The sequence below is a fragment of the Solanum stenotomum genome, chromosome 1 (genome assembly GCF_019186545.1).
Source record: "Solanum stenotomum isolate F172 chromosome 1, ASM1918654v1, whole genome shotgun sequence".
NCBI lineage: Eukaryota > Viridiplantae > Streptophyta > Magnoliopsida > Solanales > Solanaceae > Solanum > Solanum stenotomum.
Window position 1 is genome coordinate 23,497,807 of NC_064282.1, and position 22,722 is coordinate 23,520,528.

Sequence of the window (22,722 nt, forward strand, 5' to 3'; positions counted from 1 at the left end):
TCTTATTTTTTTGTACTTCTGGATTTTTGAATGGAGGGTCTTTCGGAAACATCTCTACTTCCACAAGATAATGATGAGGTTTACGGAGACCTCACTTGTGGAATTCCATTGAGTATGATGTTGTTGTACTTCTAGAGTTAGGTAACTGCAGATACATCTGAAAGACTGAAAGAGAAATCTGTAGTTTACAAAGTACTTCCGATTTCTGTTCACTTTTGCTTGTCTACTTTATAGAATTTTTTTTTTTTACTATTTAATACTTATCTATTTTATTTTTGTTATCAAGTTTCACCATCTGAATGACCTGTAACAATTATGGGTGATTTGTGATAATACCAACTAATTTAATGCTTGCTATGCGTGTATAAACTGATAACATGAGTATGGGTATGGTATATTATGTTGGATCGTATATTTTAGAAAAAAATCCTACGTTTAAAGTGTTCTTACTATTTGTAATTGTATTTTTTATTTTTAAAAACTCATTTCCTGTAGAAAATTAGTTTTTCTTTCCCCATGTTACTGCATATTGCAAATTTTTTTTTAAAAAAAGGATAACTCAACCAAGGAGACAAAAATCCACAATGTGTTTAAGGACCAAAAAGGTTAAATGCACTCATTAAAAAAATCCCCAACTAATTACAGATAAGTGTTTACCCAAAAAGTAAACAAGAAGGATTTTTCTTGCAACGAAAAAATGCTCACTTTAAAGTGTCAAAAATGACAGAAAAAGTTGATATGGATATAGAGCAATATTTACACATTTACAACCCTGTCGAATTGTTCAGATATGTCATTATCTAAGTCAATGATTTCATCCTTGTTATCCTTTTGCATTCCAATAGTTTCCAGCTCCTTGTACAGATTAGCAATTCGCCTTTCTAAGTTCTGCCCTTTATCAGATAACTTGGAAATCATATCCTGAAAAAAAGTTAAAAAGATTAACTGATACTATACCATCATATACTAAGTATTTATTATAAGCTTCATGATATACCTTATTCGCAAGTAATGCATAACACCGCCTGAGGTCATCCTGGATTTGAGATTCTGTACGATCAACTCTAGTAGGTACAGACTTTCTCTGTAATTTCACATCCTTTGGCTTAAAAGCATACTGACTCCTGGAAGAAGAACGGAGGAACTAAATCAAAAGACAATAGATAGAGTTGCAGTTACTAATTGAGGTTTATATGAGTCATACGCATCAACAGGACGTTCAACTGATGAGTGTGATGATGAGTTCCCAATGTAGGTCATCCTCTCTCGTGCACTACACATACAGGTAGAAAACAAAAACTCTTAGAAGGTGATGGTAACAACACAATACAGATGAAAAAACATAGCTACTTTCAGAGTGCACACTAAGAATGGTCCAAAAATCAGCCAGGGCATAGTGACAATCTTTTAGTTGGGAAAGAAAGGGAAAAAGATGATAAGGGACACTATTAATGAGCTCAAGTCACTGATCTTCAACATCCTGAACAATAAGGCAACGCTTGCACATGCTTAATAGAATAAACTCATAGATTCCTGTAGCTTTAAGCAAGTGAAGCAAGCAAATAATACAATATATAGGATGTAAGTTCACAGTAACTACGTAATACTATGTTAATCCCAACGCATTGCACAAGCCAACAGGAAAATAACAAATCATATAATGATTTTCTTCTTTACGACTTGGTAAAATGATTAATTTGAAACATTCAGTATCATATTTATTACTATTAATTTAGCAATTATACTATTGCCAGAGTAAATTTTTTTTTTGGTCTAAGCAGAATCAGTAAAAAGAAGCAAGAGTCACCAAGCATAAGAAGAAGACAGGGTAAGCAAATCAGGAAAGCATAGAAACGTAAGTAGAAAAACTAGAGTTATTGCAAATTAGAACAATAAAGACACATGATCATTTCTTGCTTGGATTGCTTTGTTACTAACAATATGAAGCATAGAGTTATAATAAAATTGTTTCTAAGTCTCACTTGAAATCCTAGCAAGTTTCAAGTTAAAGTCTCCAATTGCCAGACGAGTGCAATGTGTTGAGTTAATAAGCCATTAAAACTGATCTTAAGAAGACACAGAAATATTAGCTGCTATGGTTTTGTGGGTCCTTGTGTGCTTCAACTACACAGTTGTTCCCTCCTAAAAACGATTGTTCCTACTTCCCCATAATACTTCAAGATTTACTATAATCTTATCTCTTCTTTCATGTCCTTGTATTAGGATCATATGTAGTGGGGCATGAAGCTAAGTAGGATTATACATTTCATGTGGGGGCAATGAAGCTGAGTAAGATAATTGATGAATAAAAAAGCTAGTTCAACTACTCCAGAAGTATATTGCTAATCCGAGCAGGATGAAAAGACTATAAAATAGTATCATCCGCACAATAGTGTCTAATGCTTTGGCATGATCCAGAATAAAAAAATCATTTGACCTACATTTTCACTTCATCCTCATCTTGGACAGCTGCCACAGGCGCTGTCTTTGAGAAAAGCAGACTATGGCTGCTAACTCCAGCTATACCCAGAGTCTCCAAAAACTTTACATGGGCCTTTAAAGTCTCTTCCCTGCAGCAAAATGAGTACCACTGTAAAAACTAGTCGACAACAAAAGCACAACTTGGCTTATGGAAATAATCATAAATTATTGCTGATTTTAAAGGGCACAAACAATCTGAAATCATGTCAAAGCTTGACAAGAGAACAATCACTCAAAATTACATGAGATATAAACACATTACATTTTGTGCTCATGATCATGCTCTTCATTCAACTGTTTTTGAGTATTTGATATGTCAAAACCACCATCTTTGGGAAGGCTGAAAAGTTCCCTAAGATCCTGAAAAATTGACAACACAAGCGAATCAGCACAGTTCATAGTGGCAGCTAGATATACCAAATATTACTTTTAGAATATCCACCTAACCATGCATATACCTGTTGACTGAAATAACGGATTTGTTCTTTGTGCTCGGTTGCTGTTTTGAACAATCCCCCTTTGTATACCTGAACCATAAGTATTAGATAGAGTGCACTATAGGGAAGATAAAATAACAATACAATTGACTTCTGCCAAAGGATGTGACCTCACACATTAATAGAAGTATTGAAGTTTCTTAAAAGCTGGTCAGATCCTCAACTCTAGGAATTCCACGTTTATCACACTAATTTCGAATTGCCTTTCTCTTGGTCTTAGAATTAACTTGAAGATAAGTCAAGAGAATGATTAAAATTGAAAGTTTAAAATGAGTTTAGATTCACAATAAATTGAGATTCATTGATACGTAGGAAATATTATTCAAAAGACTTCATAAGATATTCTATACTTAATTTTAGAAGATTAGTGATCTGTACTATTGAAATAAAAAGTGATTACTTATTTTATGCATAGACTAAAGGTAGTATAAACGCAAGCGCATCTTTAGTGAACGACCAATTTCAATAAGAATTTCTCTTTTTGTCTCTCATTTTACACAAATAACAAAGAGCATCTTTGATTTTAGAGTTCTTCATGACACAAGGACCATGCAGTTAGCTATGACACTACTGTTAGAATAGAAATAAGTATTTCCTACTTAGAATAGAAATAGGAATAGGAATAAGAATAGGAATCCTAGTTGGAAAAGGATTCCAATGTAGTGTCTATAAATAGGGTCTCAATGTAACTATTTAGATACACAATTCAATAATATTTTTCGTATATATTTCTCACATGGTATCAGAGCATTGGCGAGAACAAACAAGTCACCGTATGTCTATGTCAATTTCCGGTGACTGTTGGGTCTGATTTTGTTATTCTTTTTTCTTTATGTGGGTGTTGTGCGAAAACCAACACCACCACGAGGCTCGGAAAGCCCCCGCGACCAAACCCCAGCCAAAACCACCGGAAAACACCACCCCACGCGCTATCACGCGCTGATCGGAGGTGGCAGTTTCCGGCGAGTTCTGTCTCACGCGCCGGCGCGTGAGACCTTTTCTGATCATATTTTTTGAGATTTTTTTTGACAGTTGGGGTCGTCCAGCCATTCCGACTAGGCCCATACTGTTTTTGACCAGATCCGATCGCCGGAATTAGGGTTCCGGCTATTTCCGGGCAGTTTCCGGCGACTTTTCTTTGAGATTTGAATTTTCCGAGACAAATTTAGCATAATGTCTTTTGGGTGTGATGTTTTTGGTTCCAAAAATATGGGGATTGGAAGTTCTAGCCCTATAATCACTTCAGAACTTTTATTGGGAAGTTCAAACTATTTATCTTGGGCTTCCTCGGTTGAGCTGTGGTGCAAGGGTCAAGGTGTCCAAGATCACTTAATGAACAAGGCTTATGAGGTAGATGTAAAGGCAAAGACTAGTGAGGAAGATGGAAAAGCCAAAGCACAATGGGAGAAAGTAGATGCTCAATTATGTAGTCTCCTATGGCGTTCTATTGATTCCAAGTTGATGCCCTTGTTTCGCCCATTCCAGACGTGTTATACAGTTTGGGAAAAGGCTCGTGCTTTATACACTAATGACATATCTCGATTCTATGATGTGATATCTCGATTGACCAACTTAAAGAAACAAGAATCCGATATGTCTACTTACTTGGGACAGGTACAGGCAGTCATGGAGGAATTTGACACATTAATGCCAGTTACTACGAATGTGGAAAAACAACAAGAACACAGACAAACATTGTTTCTAGTTCTTACTCTTGCTGGACTTCCTCCTGATCATGATTCTGTACGTGATCAGATTTTAGCTAGCCCTACAGTTCCTACAATCGATGAATTATTCTCTCGTCTCCTTCGTCTTGCGGCACCTCCCAGTCACAAGGTAGTTTCATCACCCACTGTTGACTCATCTATTCTCGCATCTCAAACCTTTGAAAAGCGTACATATCAATCTATGGAGAATCGGCGAGGGGGAGGGCGTTTTGGGAAACCTCGATCCAAGTGTAGTCATTGTCATAAGTCTGGACACACTCGTGATATATGTTATATTTTGCATGGTCCACCACCCAGTTATGATCCTATTGTTCTAAAGGAGTATAATGAGTTCCTTCGAAATCGCGCAAGTAAACAGACATCTCCACCAATAGCATATGGTGCTCAACCTAATCAACCATCCAATAATGCTCATATTGCTCAGACAGAATATGATGAGTTCCTTCAGTATCGTGCAAATAAGCAAACGTCTCCACAAGTAGTTTCGGTTGCACAACCTGATGTCTCTGTTACGGGTAATTCTTTTGCTTGTGTGTCGCAATCTAGTACTCTTGGAACATGGGTCATGGACTCTGGGGCTTCTGATCATATCTCTGGTAATAAATCACTTTTATCCGATATTGTTTATTCACAATCTCTTTCAGCTATTACTTTAGCCAATGGGATCCAAACAAAACCAAAAGGGGTTGGAAAAGCCAAACCCCTATCTTCTGTCACCTTAGACTCTGTTCTTTATGTCCCTGGTTCTCCTTTTAATCTAGCATCTGTTAGTCGTTTGACGAAAGCCCTACATTGTAGCATAACTTTTTTCGATGATTTTTTTCTCATGCAGGACCGCAGTACGGGACAGATGATTGGAACAGGACATGAATCACAAGGCCTTTACTATCTTACCTCTTCAAACTCCTTAGCAGCATGCTCCGTTACAGATTCCCCAGATCTAATTCACAAACGTTTGGGACATCCGAGTCTATCCAAACTGCAAAAGATGGTGCCTAGTTTGTCTAGTTTATCCACATTAGATTGTGAGTCGTGTCAACTTGGGAAACACACTCGTGCTACGTTTTCTCGTAGTACTGAGGGTCGTTCAGAGTCTATTTTTTCATTAGTTCATTCAGATATTTGGGGTCCTAGTAGAGTCAGTTCCACCTTAGGATTTCGTTATTTTGTTAGTTTCATTGATGATTATTCAAAATGTACTTGGGTTTTCTTAATGAAAGATCGTTCTGAGTTATTTTCTATTTTCAAAAGTTTCTTTGCTGAAATACAAAATCAGTTTGGTGTTTCTATTCGTACTTTTCGTAGTGATAATGCCTTAGAATACTTATCCTCCCAATTTCAGGAGTTTATGACTCACCAAGGCATTATTCACCAGACTACTTGTCCATACACCCCTCAGCAAAATGGTGTAGCTGAAAGAAAAAATCGGCATCTTATTGAGACCGCTCGTACTCTTCTCCTTGAATCCAATGTTCCACTGCGTTTTTGGGGAGATGCAGTTCTTACGTCTTGTTATTTGATAAATAGAATGCCCTCTTCTTCTATTCAGAATCAGGTTCCCCATTCCATACTGTTTCCTCAGTCACATCTCTATCCTATCCCTCCTCGTGTCTTTGGGAGCACATGCTTTGTTCATAACTTAGCCCCAGGAAAAGATAAATTAGCTCCTCGTGCCCTCAAATGTGTCTTTCTTGGTTACTCTCGAGTCCAAAAAGGGTATCGTTGTTATTCACATGATCTTCATCGATACCTTATGTCCGCTGATGTTACATTTTTTGAGTCTCAGCCTTACTATACATCTTCTGATCATCCCGATGTCTCTATGGTCTTACCCATACCTCAGGTTTTACCTGTGCCAACCTTTGAGGAATCTACGGTTACTTCTACATCTCCAGTTGTAGTGCCACCACTACTAACTTATCATCGCCGTCCACGTCCAACCCTAGTCCCAGATGATTCATGTCATGCGCCAGACCCTGCTCCTACTGCGGACTTGCCTCCTCCTAGCCAACCGCTTGCACTTCAAAAAGGTATACGATCCACTCGAAATACTAACCCACATTATACCTTCTTAAGTTATCATCGTCTATCATCACCCCATTATGCATTTGTGTCGTCTTTGTCCTCTATTTCCATTCCTAAGACTACAGGTGAAGCACTTTCTCATTCTGGATGGAGGCAGGCTATGGTTGATGAGATGTCTGCTTTACATAAGAGTGGTACTTGGGAGCTTGTCTCCCTTCCTGCAGGTAAATCTACTGTTGGTTGTCGTTGGGTTTATGCAGTTAAAATTGGTCCAGACGGTCAAGTTGATCGACTTAAGGCTCGCCTTGTTGCCAAAGGGTATACTCAGATATTTGGGCTAGAATATAGTGACACTTTCGCTCCTGTGGCTAAAATTGCATCTGTTCGTCTTTTTCTATCTATGGCTGCCGTTCGTCATTGGCCTCTTCATCAGTTGGACATTAAGAATGCTTTTCTGCATGGTGATCTTGAGGAAGAAGTCTATATGGAGCAACCACCTGGTTTTGTTGCTCAGGGGGAGTCTAGTAGCCTTGTATGTCGATTGCGCAGGTCACTCTATGGTCTAAAACAGTCTCCTCGAGCTTGGTTTGGGAAGTTCAGCACAGTAATTCAGGAGTTTGGCATGACTCGTAGTGGAGCTGATCACTCTGTGTTTTATCGGCATTCTGCACCAAGTCGATGTATCTATTTGGTTGTTTACGTTGATGATATTGTTATCACCGGTAATGATCAAGATGGTATCACCGATTTGAAGCAACATCTCTTTAAGCACTTCCAAACTAAAGACCTTGGCAGATTGAAGTATTTTCTAGGTATTGAGGTTGCTCAGTCTAGATCAGGTATTGTTATTTCTCAACGCAAGTATGCCTTAGACATTCTTGAGGAGACAGGAATGATGGGATGTAAACCTGTTGACACTCCTATGGATCCGAATGTTAAACTCCTTCCAGGACAGGGGGAGCCACTTAGTAATCCTGAAAGGTATAGACGACTTGTTGGAAAGTTGAATTATCTCACAGTGACTAGACCTGACATCTCTTTTCCTGTGAGTGTTGTAAGTCAGTTTATGACTTCCCCTTGTGATAGTCATTGGGAAGCAGTTGTTCGTATTCTACGATATATAAAGTCAGCTCCCGGTAAAGGACTACTCTTTGAGGATCAAGGCCATGAGCATATCATTGGATATACAGACGCTGATTGGGCAGGATCACCCTCTGACAGACGTTCGACATCCGGATATTGTGTTTTAGTAGGAGGTAATTTGGTGTCGTGGAAGAGTAAGAAACAGAATGTGGTTGCTCGATCTAGTGCAGAATCAGAATATCGAGCAATGGCGACAGCAACTTGTGAGCTAGTTTGGATCAAACAGTTGCTGGGAGAACTAAAATTTGGCAAAGTTGATCAGATGGAACTTGTGTGTGATAATCAAGCGGCTCTTCATATCGCATCAAATCCAGTGTTTCATGAAAGGACTAAGCACATTGAGATTGACTGTCACTTTGTCAGAGAAAAGATACTCTCGGGAGATATTGTTACGAAATTTGTGAAGTCAAATGATCAGCTTGCAGATATCTTCACCAAGTCCCTCACATGTCCTCGTATTAATTACATCTGTAACAAGCTAGGTACATATGATTTGTATGCACCAGCTTGAGGGGGAGTGTTAGAATAGAAATAAGTATTTCCTACTTAGAATAGAAATAGGAATAGGAATAGGAATAGGAATAAGAATAGGAATCCTAGTTGGAAAAGGATTCCAATGTAGTGTCTATAAATAGGGTCTCAATGTAACTATTTAGATACACAATTCAATAATATTTTTCGTATATATTTCTCACAACTACAATGTTAGCTGCCTAAACTCCATCAGAATAGGCATTAGTTTAGTAACATCAGATAATGATAACCAGACTTCTCAAGATAGCCACCCACACATAACAGTTGATGTATTAAACATTTAGGGTCACAACTATTAAAGTTCACTCATTCATCATTAACCAATTGTATATTTACCACTACTCATTCAAGTGTAAATACAAATATATACCTGTTTTCTATAAATCTTCTCTTCAACTGTGCCACAAGTCATCAATCTATAAACAACAACATCCTTCGTCTGCCCAATTCTATAGGCGCGGTCAACACTTTGATTATCCGTGCTGCAAGTTTGAAAGTAAATGGCTATAATCTAATCCCTAAAAAAAAATCAAGAGTATGGGAAAAACAGAAAGAAGAAGAAGCACTTCACAATGAACATTTAGATCTCATCAATGTGGACAAATGAGATTCCTATTGGTAAGTGCTCATTTGATTGTGACTACATCCTCACCTTACAAGATAAATACAATCCTGAATGTCTAGGAGTGGGATTGTAGCCCTAATCTTCGGAATTTGGTTTTTAGAAACTACTATTCTTTTTCCTGCTTGTCCCATTGTATAACCATCATGAGGAAACTTTAAGTAACTTTAATTATAAAAAAACTGTGATTTACAATTTAAATAGATTCTAAGAACCTGTTTGGATAGGCTTATTTTAAGCCAAAATGGCTTTTAAGCACTTTTTAGTGTTTGGGTAAAAATTTAAAAAGTGCTTATAAGCACTTGATTTTAAGCTAAAATAGGCCAAAAGACATAAGTTAGGATTTCTAACTTATTGACTTATAAGTCAAAAGATAAAAGCCAATCCAAACAGGCTCTAAATGTGAAATTTTATTTTTAAAAAGTAAATAAAAAATCTATGTCCAAATTGAGATCCAAAATTGAATTGTTTGACCCTCTACCCCAAATCCCATCATTCTTTAATAGGAGTATTACTTCTTCTAGTACCATTTAACACAATATAAAAGTCAAATTATAGTCTTAGATTCAATTCACGGACAAACACATTTATCTAAGAGGGCATGGAGGCAGTAACACACTTTGACATGAAACTCAAGAATGAACATTTTCTAAAGAAAACACATATGAAAAGAAGTGCAACCAATTCACAATCAAAATACAACAATAAAAACAAATAGTATCTATAATATAGATAGCATACAGTCAAACTATGTCTATAATATAGATAGCATACAGTCAAACTATCAGAACTCGTACTAATCATAGAAGGCACTAGGAACATTGTCATAAAGAAGCTTTCTTATCTGCATGTAGCCATTTAATAATGTCTGATAAGTACAATCCAAACTTTTCATTGAAGAATATATTCTAAGTAGTATGCGGCATAAGCGAGAGATTGCAATTCCTGGCATATGATCTTACTAAAAAAGAAGGCACAGGGTGACCTTACTCTTCAACTAAAATAATACTTGACATCTATGCAATGAATTGTTTTACCATGATTAAGAATAAATATAAAAACCCAACCAAATAGATTATGGCAGTATAAACAATCTAGTTATTAAAATGACATTCTTAATGGCATCGTTTTTCATGAAGATGGTTTTGGACTGAACTACTGATATAAGTTTTGAGGATCTAAAGAAAAGTGGACCAGAATTGGCAGAAGTTTGAAGACAAAGCGTTACTTGCATAAGAGAAATATTAAGATTAAACAAGATTATTGGACATCATCAAATGGGAAGTGGAAGACCGAAAATTCTCTGGGTAGTCTAAAACATTAATGTTATCCAACTACAAGATAATTAGAAATATGTCAGTCATCAGGTAACTCTAAGAAGATATTACAAAGTCATTCCAAGCATACCTTGGATTCCATGCTGGATCAACAACAATCACTCGATCTGCTCTTGTGAGTGTAAGACCTAGACCGCCAACTTGAGAAGTTAAAAGAAATATTGGAGCACCGCGACCCTCTTGGAATTCCTGTAAAATTGGCATACAAAATCAGGACAAAATTTTATGGAGAATTAAATATCAAAAACAAGGAGAAGACAAACATTAACAATCTTTAGTCTGTCAGTAGCTTTGGTGGTTCCATCTATCCTCATGAACTGGAACCCATTGGATATTAAAGTGTCTTGGAGGTGATTAAGCATCTTGCGTGTTTGAGAAAAGATAAGCACATTGTGCCCGCCGGGAATCAAATTGTCCTGCGTGAAGAAACATTTGAATTATAAAGACAAGCTATTGCTAAGGTAAGGTAGAACATCACTTATGCTATTGATATCTCACCAACAAAGCCAGTATAAATGTTATCTTGCAGGAAACATCATGTGATACTTCCTCTTCAAGTTTCTCAGTGACATTTGCCATTTGCATAACCAATCTCTCTGCCACAGCATGGTCATCGTGGTTTGATGTTGAATCCATCTCTTCAAGAACTTCTTCTGCTGCCCTCTTTGTTAGTAGTAGTGGATGGTCACATATTTTCTTTAAGATCTGTTCAATATAAATTGAGTGTCATGTCAGATTTGACAAAAAGACGTGAAGATGTCTTGAGCAAGACTAAACAATAAAAGCTACAAGCTTGCTTTGAACCAGACTCCAGAATGAACATCAAATTACAATCACCACTCTCAATTCTAAAAGATTAGAGAGAGTTACGTGTAGATTTTCAAAACAGGTTATGTGCCATAAACCCAATACAGGGGACACGATCAATATTTAACACCATACAATTAAAATGTAATGGCAATGATGGCCAGCAATGGAAAACTAGATTGATTAAGAGAATACCGCAGAAGTGATGAAAACATCTTTGCACAACACATATGTATATATGCAAAGGGAATATTTGGATAGGGAGGATTCTATTATCAAAGGGAAGTATACTTTAGTAAAGTGATTAAGCGGTGAGTACGTGGGAAGGGCCAACGTACAAACCAATTTTGAAAAGCAAAAAAGAAAAAAAACCAGAATCTTTTTTTTTTAAACTGCTCAAGTAGAAAAAAAAAACACACAACAGAATCTTAAGTGAAAATGAAGTCTCTATCCTACAATGATAATGCTCGTCTGTAATTGCTAGTGAAAAATGTAACAGGAATTTACTTCTTACAGCTACAAAAACATGAATGTACATTATTCATAATTTAGTCCAATTTTGCTACAAAATCCCCTAGCAAGGACATAAGAAAAAACTAAGTTTAAGAACAAGCCTAGAATCCTTTAATGAAGTCTAGTCGAGCCAAAGAAACAGATACAATTTATATATGCAGGTGAAAGGACGAGAGATGTACCTAGAGATGAAAGAGAAAAAATAACAACGGAAAAGGTAAAATGATTAGGAGCTTTGAAATTCATGCATTACAAATTGAGAAGTGCCAAATGAAACTATTGTACGGATATAAACAACCAAAACAATTTTTAGGGATGAAAAGATGCATCAACAAGATCTTTGCAGGCTCAAATCTCAAGCCCCTAATTGTTAGGAGGTAAGATCGACGATTTTATGTCTCTCTCTTTCTCTTGATAAAGGATAGAGTAACTAGTCTGACCTGCCTTTTTCATTTTGATTTGTCCAACAATTACTTTTGACCCCATAATTTGGCTTCTAAAAGGGGATTAGAGGTATACGTGTCTCCAACCACAAATTCAAATTAGAATTGTTGCCTGACAACTCAGCTGTGTTTCATATGCTTCTTCTATAGAATTTCTCATCTACAAGTTGTGAAGAATCACAGTTGGCAATAGGTAGAACCTGAAATACCAAGTATGCTTGCAAAGTAATTCTTTTAGAATTATAGTAACTTAAACTTTTTGCAGATCTGTTCTTTTACAAGAAAAAAGAAAAGTTGGAGATATGAATGAGATGTTAACTGTGTCACAAGAAATGAGGAAAACAAAATTTGGTTTGGAAGCTGAGTCTACATAATCTAGTATTTCAAGGTCGAGGTACAAGTATTAACGTGCTTAGCGATCTTTGTTAGCAATAGGGAGAGATGATTATATAAAGCAAATTCTAGATGAAAATATCACTAGTTATCGTGTTGCATAAATCCAGTAAAAACTTATGAAATAATGAGAGAGAATAGGCATGGAAGAAGTTCATCTGGAACATTACAGTAAGTGCAGCCAGCGGAGATCTATCAAAGGATGACAGGACAATCTCACTCTTCAAGAAAGCTGTGTAGAGTTGCCGCTGAACAATGCAGTAAGGTACAATATTAGAAGAAACTCTAAATAGTTTATCCGAAACAGAAGACTAACAGAACAAGTTACTTTGAGAGACAAATCAATGATAAACTGATAAAGTGATGGAAACAAACTAATACCTGACAATTTGTCAATTTAAGCCACACAATAATCTCATTTTTCTTGGAAAGTTTCGCGCTGGTCGAGGAATCATCAGCAAATACCTCACTCTTGAGACGTCGCAAAAAATATGGCTGAATGTGTTCCCTCAATTCCTGTACAATGCACGGTAACAAATTTTAGTGGGATTAAGCATCTGCTACAAGCCAATAACCCCACATGGATTTCAGAAACAAAGATATAGCAAAAAATCAAACAGAGATGACAAAAGCATAAATTGACCCAATACCAGGAAATTACACGATTCATAAACTATATAATGCAATATTGATCTAAAATATGTGCAGTTATTAATATAAAAATCCTTCTATTCTCCACATTGTGACAGAGCTAGAATTATAGGATCTTTGTATGAAAGATAACTCACCTTATAAGAAAAGGCGAAAAACTCCTATATAAGAAGCCATTTTGTAAGTTTATCCATCATGAAAAGTAGATTTCACTCCTCTTTTCTCTTCTTTCACAGAGATTAATTAAAAAGAGGAAGTACATGTTGAGTAGAAGTCACTTCTCTTTTATATCCAAAAGCAGTGTTATTAATTTGTACCACTGAGAGTTGAGTTATCAGTTTAGCTATTAAGCCAAGAACTGAGAAGTTTAGCTATTAAGCCACTGTAGTTTCCATATCAGATGTACGTTCATCAAACATAGTGAAAATTGTTCAAGCTTGAGAAACCTAGCAACCAACCATCTCTGAAAAAACCACCATCAATGAGTTGTGTGTTGGTATTGCTTAATCACTTACAACTCAAGTCGATTAACAAAGAACAAAAGCACAATTTTCCAGACCCAGAAAACCCCAACTTGACAGGTCCCAGAATGCAACTCAAAAGCTTGAGAAGGCAAATGTCAATCGGCTATCTTCTCTGATGAAAATAAAACACCAAAGAAGTGCATATCCATGGCATATAATGTGAAGACCAGAATGCAGGACCTACATTTTCTATCTAGCTTAGTTATTTTTCTGCTTTTGGTTGGAGGAGAGATTTTTTAAAAAAGAATAGAGAATGAAAAAGATGTGGAAGTATTAATTAGCTTTGCCAAAAAGGACTTCAGGTGATCTGGTAGGGTGTATAAGACAAATACTAAATATGGTGTAGTAATACTTGATTAGTTATGCTGAGATTATTTCTTATGCAGTGTTTGGTTTGGTATATTAAAAATAACATGCATTGCATAATTTTTAAGGTTTACAAGAATTCCCTCCACAAATATGGTGGAAAGGACGTGACAAAAGTTGAGGGGAAATTGTGCCTTAAATCATATTAATGCATACATTAAAACCCTTTGCATTACTAATACCATGGATTGCCATGTATTAGCATACATACCTTAATACCGAATACAGTGTATATAGGTTGAGAAAGTCTACCAAACAAGATATCAGTAATACACAAAGCTAATACATGCATTATTTTATCGAATGCGCTCTTCCAAATGAACCCTTATAGTGTCTTGAATTCTAAAGGCAGGACCAATATTTATTCCAGAGTGAGAGGAAAGTTCTCAGAAGACATGAATTGTTCAAGATCGATGATAACAAATACAAAGGATGGAACGATACCACAGCATCATTTAAATGGTGTAGATATTGAACCTTACAAAGAAGAAAACAATCAAGAAACATAAGAACACAGAAGAAACTGGCATACACAGAGTATAAAAGATTGGTTTAGCAATCACCTTCGCAACTGCTGAGCCAATACGCTTGTCTCTGTCATAAGCATTTTTATCATTTCCACGAAGAATGAGATGCTCATATTTCTCTTTGAACCTTCAGAAAGAAGTAGCTTCATGTTATTCAAGCCCAATATCTTTATATAAGCAGATTGGATTTGAACATGTCGGTATACCATTGTTTGTCGCCCAGCAGCCCAGGGCAGCAGAAGTTGAATAGCGCCCATAACTCCTGTTTGGGGGTAAGGAGGGATAGGAATACAGGAAAAGCAAACACAAAATTTAACTTGATTATATAATTTCAACTGACATCATAGCACGATTGACATAAAAAAAGGTAAAAGTATACACACCTTGAGGTTGTTTTGAAGAGGAGTGCCACTTATTATGATACGATGAGCACAAGGAATCTCATGCAAACTTTTAGCCCTCTGTGTACTGGGATTCTTTATGAGATGCCCCTGGTAATTCAGAAACTACTTTAAGAAACTTATATACATTCACACCTTGAAACTTGTAATAAAACAACAAGGATATGTATTTTACATCCATGCATATACTCTTTCACGTAAAAAAAAAGAAGTCAATCAATAAGAATGAAAGCTTTAAGGCAAATGATTGAGATGCAATTTAAATCGAATGTAACACTTTTTCAATGTCGAGTAATAAGATGAAGGTTGAACACAACTTCCAAACACTCAAAGGTAGGTCATGGCATATTTAAATATGGCCTATGAACTTGCTGCAGCAGCAGCAGCAGCAGTTATGAATGTTCAAGCAACTAAGATCAGATCTGGACGCATCCTTCCCAAGTAATTAGGTTAGGGAATCAGGTCAAATCATGTTTTCCAGGAGATATGATCAATGCAACAATCAACCCTACAGGAATCAAGAAGTACCTCATCAAGAATCATATAATCCCATGTCAACTCCTCATCTCTGTCTTCATAATGCTGATCACCACATAAAGACTTCACATTGTTTCTTACAATGTCGTATGTTGTGAGGAGAATGCCTTTGTCCTGCATAAATGAAAAAAGAAATTACAAGTAGGGAAGAAGTAACCATAGAATAGACCATGCCAAAAAACATAACTAAATATATCCCAGAATATGGAAGTCCATTGAAGCTTTAGATATCCAACAGTTATATGTCAAGTCAAAAGTTCTAAACATACACACAAAATTGTATAAAATGCATGAAACTGTGTAAAACACTCATCTGTATACACACTTTTTTTATTTTATAAAGGTAACATCAAATATTCATCTTCATACACATTTTTTTTATAAAGGTAACATCAGATACTCATCTTTATATTAAAAGGTATAGTCTAATAGGAGGAAAGAGGAAGAGAGAAGCAAGTAGTAGACTCTTCTTTTCTCAAATTACTTTACGATTAAGATAATTTCTATCTGCACAAGCAGTGGATGGAACATTAGCATGGTATGAAATCCATATTTTATATATGTCCAGTACAAAACAGACTAAACATGATGAACTTGCAAAGCTTTAATCAGTATAGAAGATGAAACCTGAAGAACGTATTGAAGCTCATAATTTCGGAGTTTTGCACTAGTCGCAAAATATCTGCACCAAGAAAGTACCATGAACACTTCTCATTTCATACTAACAGTTGAAGGAGGAGTTGAAATCAATAAGACAAGATAAAAACAAGACAGCCTTACTCCCTTATTTTCTGAGAAAGGCCTACAGCAGTTAATTCCTTGATCCAATGGGGCAACAAAGTTTTGGGAGCAACAATCAACACTCTCTTTATCAACTTTGAATAAAACAATCCAGCTAAGTAGCCACATATCTAAAACATGGTAAAAGTAGAAAAAGTTACTTCAGAAATTATTTTGTGGAACATATTACTTTTGAAACTGACTTTTACCTGCATGGTCTTCCCCAAACCCATGTCATCGCCTAAAATACCACCCTTACCCAGACAGTGAAGAGACCAAAGCCACTTCAGACCCTCACGTTGGTGAGGATACAGCATTTTGGCAATTTTACCAGGTAACCCATAATTGAACTTTGGTCCACTGAGTGTGTAAGTGTGATCCTCCTCTGAAACAAAATCATGTGAATCAAAGTCATCTGAGCGTTTACGCTCATGTCTAGTCTTCCTGTTATGTCTTCCCACTTGAGTGACAGCACTCTCGTCACCAACAACCACACAATCACCATCACTGTCATTAGCATCTCCTTCTTCCAGAAATTTGTAGGCAGAAATAGAGTTCTTCATGGGCTGTGATTTTCCAACCATCTGCTTAACTTCTTTCCTCTTTGGTGCTCCAACAGAAGATCTTGTATCATTGAACTTCTGGACGACACAGTCGTTCTTAGATGCATACCCTGAATCGATCTCCTTCAGATACTCCTTGTGAATTTCTCCTCCAATCCTAGATTCCTTGGTTGAATCAGATGAGGAACCAGAAGAAAGTGAAAATGAGGAACCAGCACTTTGGTATTCCGGAATTTCATTCTTCTTAGTCAAATCATGGGGCTTCGGTGCCCTCTTTTTCTCAATGGACAAAATCTCAAGTCTTGAACTTAAATCATTCAGGATATCCCTTATTTCGTTCCCAGAACCACCATGTTCATTCTGAACTGCAGTTTTCACCTGACCAGGAGGTGAATCAAAATCTGTTATGTCGAGAAGTCCGGACTCTTCATCATCCTTAAGCTTCATTTCCTCACTGTCATTGTTATCCTCTGAAATTTTGCAAAGGCGGCGACGACCTTTGATCTTCACCTTCATTATTTTCTCCTCTCCTGTCAGACCATACGCTCATCAACATCAATGACAATAATCAGAAGTGCACAAAAATTCTCTGCACACATCAAAATTTTGGACACAAGCATATCATTTCTCAAAGGGACAGACATAACCTTCATTTGATGTTTTCTCGTAATCTTTCTGGCATTCCTGAGAGAGTTCACAGTTTTCACGCACATCTTTGGACCGTTCCATATCCACTGCAAAATTGTTTACTGATTAATATGGAGACAGAAACATGCTGGAAATCACTCGAGATTAAACAGGGAAGGGAATATATAGCTAATCTACCAGATAGGGAAGAACTGTTATCATCAATTTTAGATAATAGTGGGTCCTCTTTGGTTCTACTCGTGGGTTGATCAATCTCCTTTTCCCCTGCAAAATTCAGATATTCAAAAGAAAAAAGAGTCAAGCAGCACAACAAGGAAAGCCTGTAATAGAGACATAAGTAAGCACATAATCTTATTTTCAGCAATAAAAAAAGAAGGAATTTGGGAAACGCTAGTAATTACCAGAATAAGACAAGCTATCACGATAACTGATTTCAGAGCAGTGAGAATCAACAGAATTCTCAGGTGGGTTACTTAATTCCTCTTGAATTCCATTCTCGGGTTCATCAATCTCCTTTACCCCTACACAATCATGAATCATGCCACATAAGGTAATTACAGGGAAATAAATAATAAATAACCTGCTATGATATGTTTTAACTTTTCTTGATGCAACAACAACATACCCGGTGTAATCCCAAATGCCTAGTAAATAATATGTTATAACAAATTAAATTACACTAATGGTCCCGTATATATAGAGGACTGCAAAAACAATCGGAGACACACTAGTAATTACGAGCAATCAACATTTACCGGTTACAGAACTCTGATAATCGGAATAATCCTTGGGTTGATCACTTAATTCCTCTTGAATTTCATGCTTGGATTCATCAATCTCATTACTCCCTACACAATAGTTAGAAGAAAACAAGTGCAAATAGAGATTAAAACAAGGGCATATTTTGACAAAGAAAAGTATTCAAAATTAGGAATAACTTAGGTTTGATCAAAAAGAGAGATATGTCAGAATAATAATACCAAAAGGAGAAGATTTAGCCGAATCTGGACTGAAATCAGCAATATTGTTAATCTTTTGATCATCAATCTCTTCTACCTCTCCTATACCATTAAAATAATATATCAAGCTTTTGAAGAAATCAGCAGAAAAACAAAACTACATAGGTAAAAGGAATACCAGAAGGCGAATATGAATCAGAATCGGGACTGAAATCAGCAATCCCAGAAAAACTAGGAACGGCGTCGTTTCCTATACCATTTGAAGAAAATCGAACTACACCCACACACAAAAAATACATCTATATCAGCTTGAAATTTTCAAAATATAAAGGGGATAAACATCGAATTAGCAGAAAAATACCTGGAGAAGGAGAAGAATCGGAATCAATAGTAAAAGAGAAAGTGGGGAAGCCGTCATTTTGATTGAAACCTCGCCTAGCTTCCAATTTTGTCATATCATCTACACACACAAAAACAACATCAATGAATGATTCGCCGATTCAAAGAATTTAGAAAATAGAAGATAAACAACAAAACAGATAAAGTATGAGTACCAGGAGGAGGTTTGGAATGGGAAGCAGAGAGGTTTATGAGAATCTGATTATGGCGTTGATTAAGGCTTCGAGGTTGCTGCTGGGGTTTCGACATTGTTGCAGAGTAGTGAGTACTGTAGTAGCAGTGAGTTTCTGCACAATGGAGAAGAAAATGCGAGTTTTCTGCTTCTTGCCTTTTATTGTTCCCGCTTTAGGGTCGATAATTTGAATTTCAAAAAAACCTTTTACGATGTCTAATGATATTGCTCAAAAACCTAATTGAGTCGTTTGGTAGTTAGTTAGAATTATCAGGATTTTACCTCATGTATAAAAGTATATATTTATATTATTATGCAGGGTTCTAAATTGCAAAATAAATATTATATTAATTCAATACATGAATAATTTATCTTCTAACCAGCTACCAAGCGTGATATTACTTATGAAAAATTTAATAACTACATTACTCACGTCTAAGCAAGTTATCAAACACTTGCAATTGCAAATCAAATACCATATTAATTTAATACATGAATAGTTTACCTTCTAACTAGCTATAAAACGTGGTATTACTAATGAAGAATTTAATAACTGCATAACTCATGTCTAAACCAGCTACGAAACGAGCCAAATTATCTAAGTCGAAATTAAAGCGGGAATAGACTATAGATGATCTCAGCTTCTAATATAAGATAAAAATATTGTAATGCAAAGTTAGTGATGTAAGAATTGCAATGATGAATTATTTACTTTGATATATCATAAAGTAGTGTATAATGTATACCATAAAATATGTTGATTTTTTTAAAAAATAAAGTAAAAGTTTGTTCAATGTTAGTTTTGTAATTTTAGGATTTTGTAAGTAGTCATGTATTACTTACTAGTATTTACTAATTCAGCATTATCATTCACATTCTATCATATTATAAAATAATACAGTTATATTCCTCATGTTTAATTGAAGAATAATAAGAAGCGTTGTAAATGTCAATTGGATTAATTCACCAACTTTAACTTGTACATCAAGAAGATACAATCTAGTAAATGTTAAAGACTCCATACTAATACCTACATTTTCTATCTAGCTTTATTATATAGCGATAAATGAAAAAGATAAAACTTTCAATTAGCCTCATCAAAAAAAACTTTTAGTGTATTTATTTTTAAGAGCAACACCCATATTTATTTTAGAGTGAGTAAAGTGCTCAAAATACGTTGATTAACGATAAATCGATAACAATGAAAAGAGATCATATCACAACATAATTTACACGGTTTAGCAATTACCTTTGCAATTGTTGAGCTAATACATGTTTCTATATGAGAAACGCTAATACACTTTTCTCTGTTAGAAGCATTTTTACATTTTATCGTTTTCAAGAAGAATGATATCCATCTAATTCTTTTTGAATCTATAGAAAAGTAGCTCCGTGTTATTTGAGCCCAATATTTATTTTAAACAAATTGGATTTGAACATGCCCCCCTGGATCATTTTTTGTGAACCAACAGCTCAAGGCATCACATTAAAATAATTCTTTAAGAAAAAGGGAAAAATAATTTAAATTTGATTTTAACATTAAAATTGATGTATTCATTTAATTCAATTGGTAAAAATTAATAGGATTGTGTTCCAAGGAGTAATGCAATTAAATATTCATTTAAAATTCATGTGCAAAATATCGAAGAAATTATAGCGTGTACTTGATATATCACTCTTTTGAAACTACATTTATTGATATAGATGAATGATCAATCCACATATTTACTAATCAATTAGTGTCATCACTTTATAGTCTCAATCATGTTAATAGTTGTTACTCGTGATTTGATGAGTGTTACTGTTATGTCTGATGCAACGGTCTATTGTATGATGATGTTTTGATCTATCCTCTTCAGTTGCATATTCAATCTCAATCATGTTAATAGTTGTCTCTCATGATTTGATAAGAGTTACTGATACGTTTGATTGTGTGAATTCTATTGAGCAACAATTAAATATCACAATGATAATATAACTTATTATAGAGCAAAATAATAATACTGAAAATTAGATAAATATTACAACGATGATATATAAAAATATTACAGAAAATTAATACTTTGTGGATACTGTCTCAAGAAACTATTTCGATGGTGTGAAATATTTTTCAAGATTAAACAAACCTTCCCTATTTAAATAAATGATACATAAATCAACTAATTAATTAACAACAAATTATTATCTGTACAAAAATAAAAGACCAACATAAAGCATGTTAATGAGATTAGAAAGGAAAATGGAAAAAAGAGGAGAGAACGAAAGGAATACAAGCTTCTCAATTACATCTCTTAATAATAATTTTCCAAACATATTTTATAAATTTATTTGATAATAAAAACGACTTACAGATTCAATATCAAATACTTTTAATCTTTTGAAAGTTTAGAGAGGTTCATTTGGAGATTTTGATATGAAGAAGCCTTTAATCTTTCGAACATTTAGGGAGGTTCATTTGAAAATTTTGATATGAGAGAAGCTTTTGATCTTGTGATACAAAGGCAATGTCAGGGAGGATGTGAGAAGGGAGCATGGATTTGTTGGAGTTGAACCAACTGATTTATTTTACCCTTGAACCTTAACATTTACAAGGTTTTTTAACTTCACATAATAATATTATTATTTTAATATTATTATTTATAAAAATAAGGATCAATTCCAGTTAACAAGATGCTAGTTATTTGCTTACAAATATTACTTTAGATGTTATTGTAAAAAAATTATTTATTAATATAAAGATTTGAGCGGTCTAATTCAAAATTTTATAAAATTTCTAGTAAAAAGTAGATATATAGTTTTTCTTTTTAAATTTTGTATCTGTTTTTTCTTTCGATAGTATCATTTTAAGTGAAAATAAAATTATAAAATTATAAAATTCACTATTTAAATTTTTTGGCGCCCTCAAAAGTTTGGGGCCCTAAAACAAATATTTATTAGTCTGACCTTTGAGGAGAAAAAACCTTCCTTCTGTCGAGGTCATACATTATTCAAGAAGCAATGATTGAATCTGAAGACCTATTCGAGGTGTGAATGCATCATTAAGGGATAGCATAGTCGTAGAGTCAGAATTTTTACTAATAAATTTCGAAATATAAAAAGTAAAGACATAAAGAGGCTAAGAGGTTCGACATCTACTATATACACGTAATATTTTTTTTTAATAATGTAACTTTTTACCAAAAAATGTTCAGATGAACACCTCATCTCTTGCTAGCTCCGGCCCAAGAATAAAGAACGAAGGCTAAGAGAAAAAGTTCAAGGTGTAAAGGGAATTCCTTAAACGATGTAATAGTTGAAAAATAGAGATGAGAGAGGATAAAAGAAATAGCATGATTAATAACATCTGCCAACATTCTTCTTGTATTTAGTGTGAAATAAGACAAGAAAAGAAATTTCCTTTAGGTGAAGATAAAAGATTAATTAATAGAAAGATTCATGGATCGAAGCAAAAGGAGCTCGTAATACAAAAGTAACAACCAAGTATGGTACTCCATTCGTCCACTTTTAATTGCCATGATTCCTTTTTTAAAGTCAAATAATAAGAACTTTGACTAACATGTTACGATATATTTTTTTCATCATATTGATATGCAATAAAATTACAATTTATAGTACTTTTCATATAGTTTTTAAATATTTAATGCTTTTTGTTTAAAATATCGAACTAATGTAA

The 22,722-nt window shown here is 35.0% G+C and overlaps 1 protein-coding gene across 2 annotated transcripts; it reads right to left on the reverse strand.

The window, feature by feature from the left end:
* Positions 1-586: 586 nt before the first annotated feature.
* LOC125871582 (protein CHROMATIN REMODELING 24) lies at positions 587-19,186 on the reverse strand. 2 transcript variants are annotated; one of them, XM_049552211.1, is made up of 27 exons: positions 19,033-19,186; positions 18,840-18,938; positions 18,657-18,752; positions 18,500-18,580; positions 18,275-18,367; positions 17,921-18,040; positions 17,697-17,783; positions 17,519-17,605; positions 16,518-17,401; positions 16,309-16,439; positions 16,156-16,210; positions 15,520-15,642; positions 14,974-15,081; positions 14,797-14,852; positions 14,627-14,717; positions 12,904-13,038; positions 12,693-12,770; positions 10,865-11,071; positions 10,630-10,782; positions 10,437-10,555; positions 8,778-8,889; positions 2,940-3,008; positions 2,744-2,841; positions 2,442-2,570; positions 1,205-1,273; positions 998-1,124; positions 587-921 (listed from the first exon to the last, which is right to left on the reverse strand). In XM_049552211.1, the coding sequence occupies exons 1-27, from the start codon at positions 19,124-19,126 to the stop codon at positions 757-759; spliced, it is 3,666 nt and encodes a 1,221-aa protein (XP_049408168.1). In that variant the 5' UTR covers positions 19,127-19,186; the 3' UTR covers positions 587-756. The 2 variants fall into 2 exon arrangements, with proteins under 2 accessions (XP_049408168.1, XP_049408177.1); XM_049552220.1 differs by having other exon boundaries at positions 699-921; positions 18,500-18,571.
* Positions 19,187-22,722: the final 3,536 nt, after the last annotated feature.

What these genes read in the sequence shown, in the direction of transcription:
- LOC125871582 (XM_049552211.1), bottom strand. Translation starts at nt 19,126, where the DNA reads ATGTCGAAACCCCAGCAGCAACCTCGAAGCCTTAATCAACGCCATAAT. An exon ending in TTATCAGAGTTCTGTAACCG is followed by an intron (nt 18,041 to 18,274) that starts GTAAATGTTGAT and finishes ATGATTGTGTAG; the next exon opens with GGGTAAAGGAGATTGATGAA. An exon ending in CATGATCATGAGCACAAAAT is followed by an intron (nt 2,571 to 2,743) that starts GTAATGTGTTTA and finishes ATTTTGCTGCAG; the next exon opens with GGAAGAGACTTTAAAGGCCC.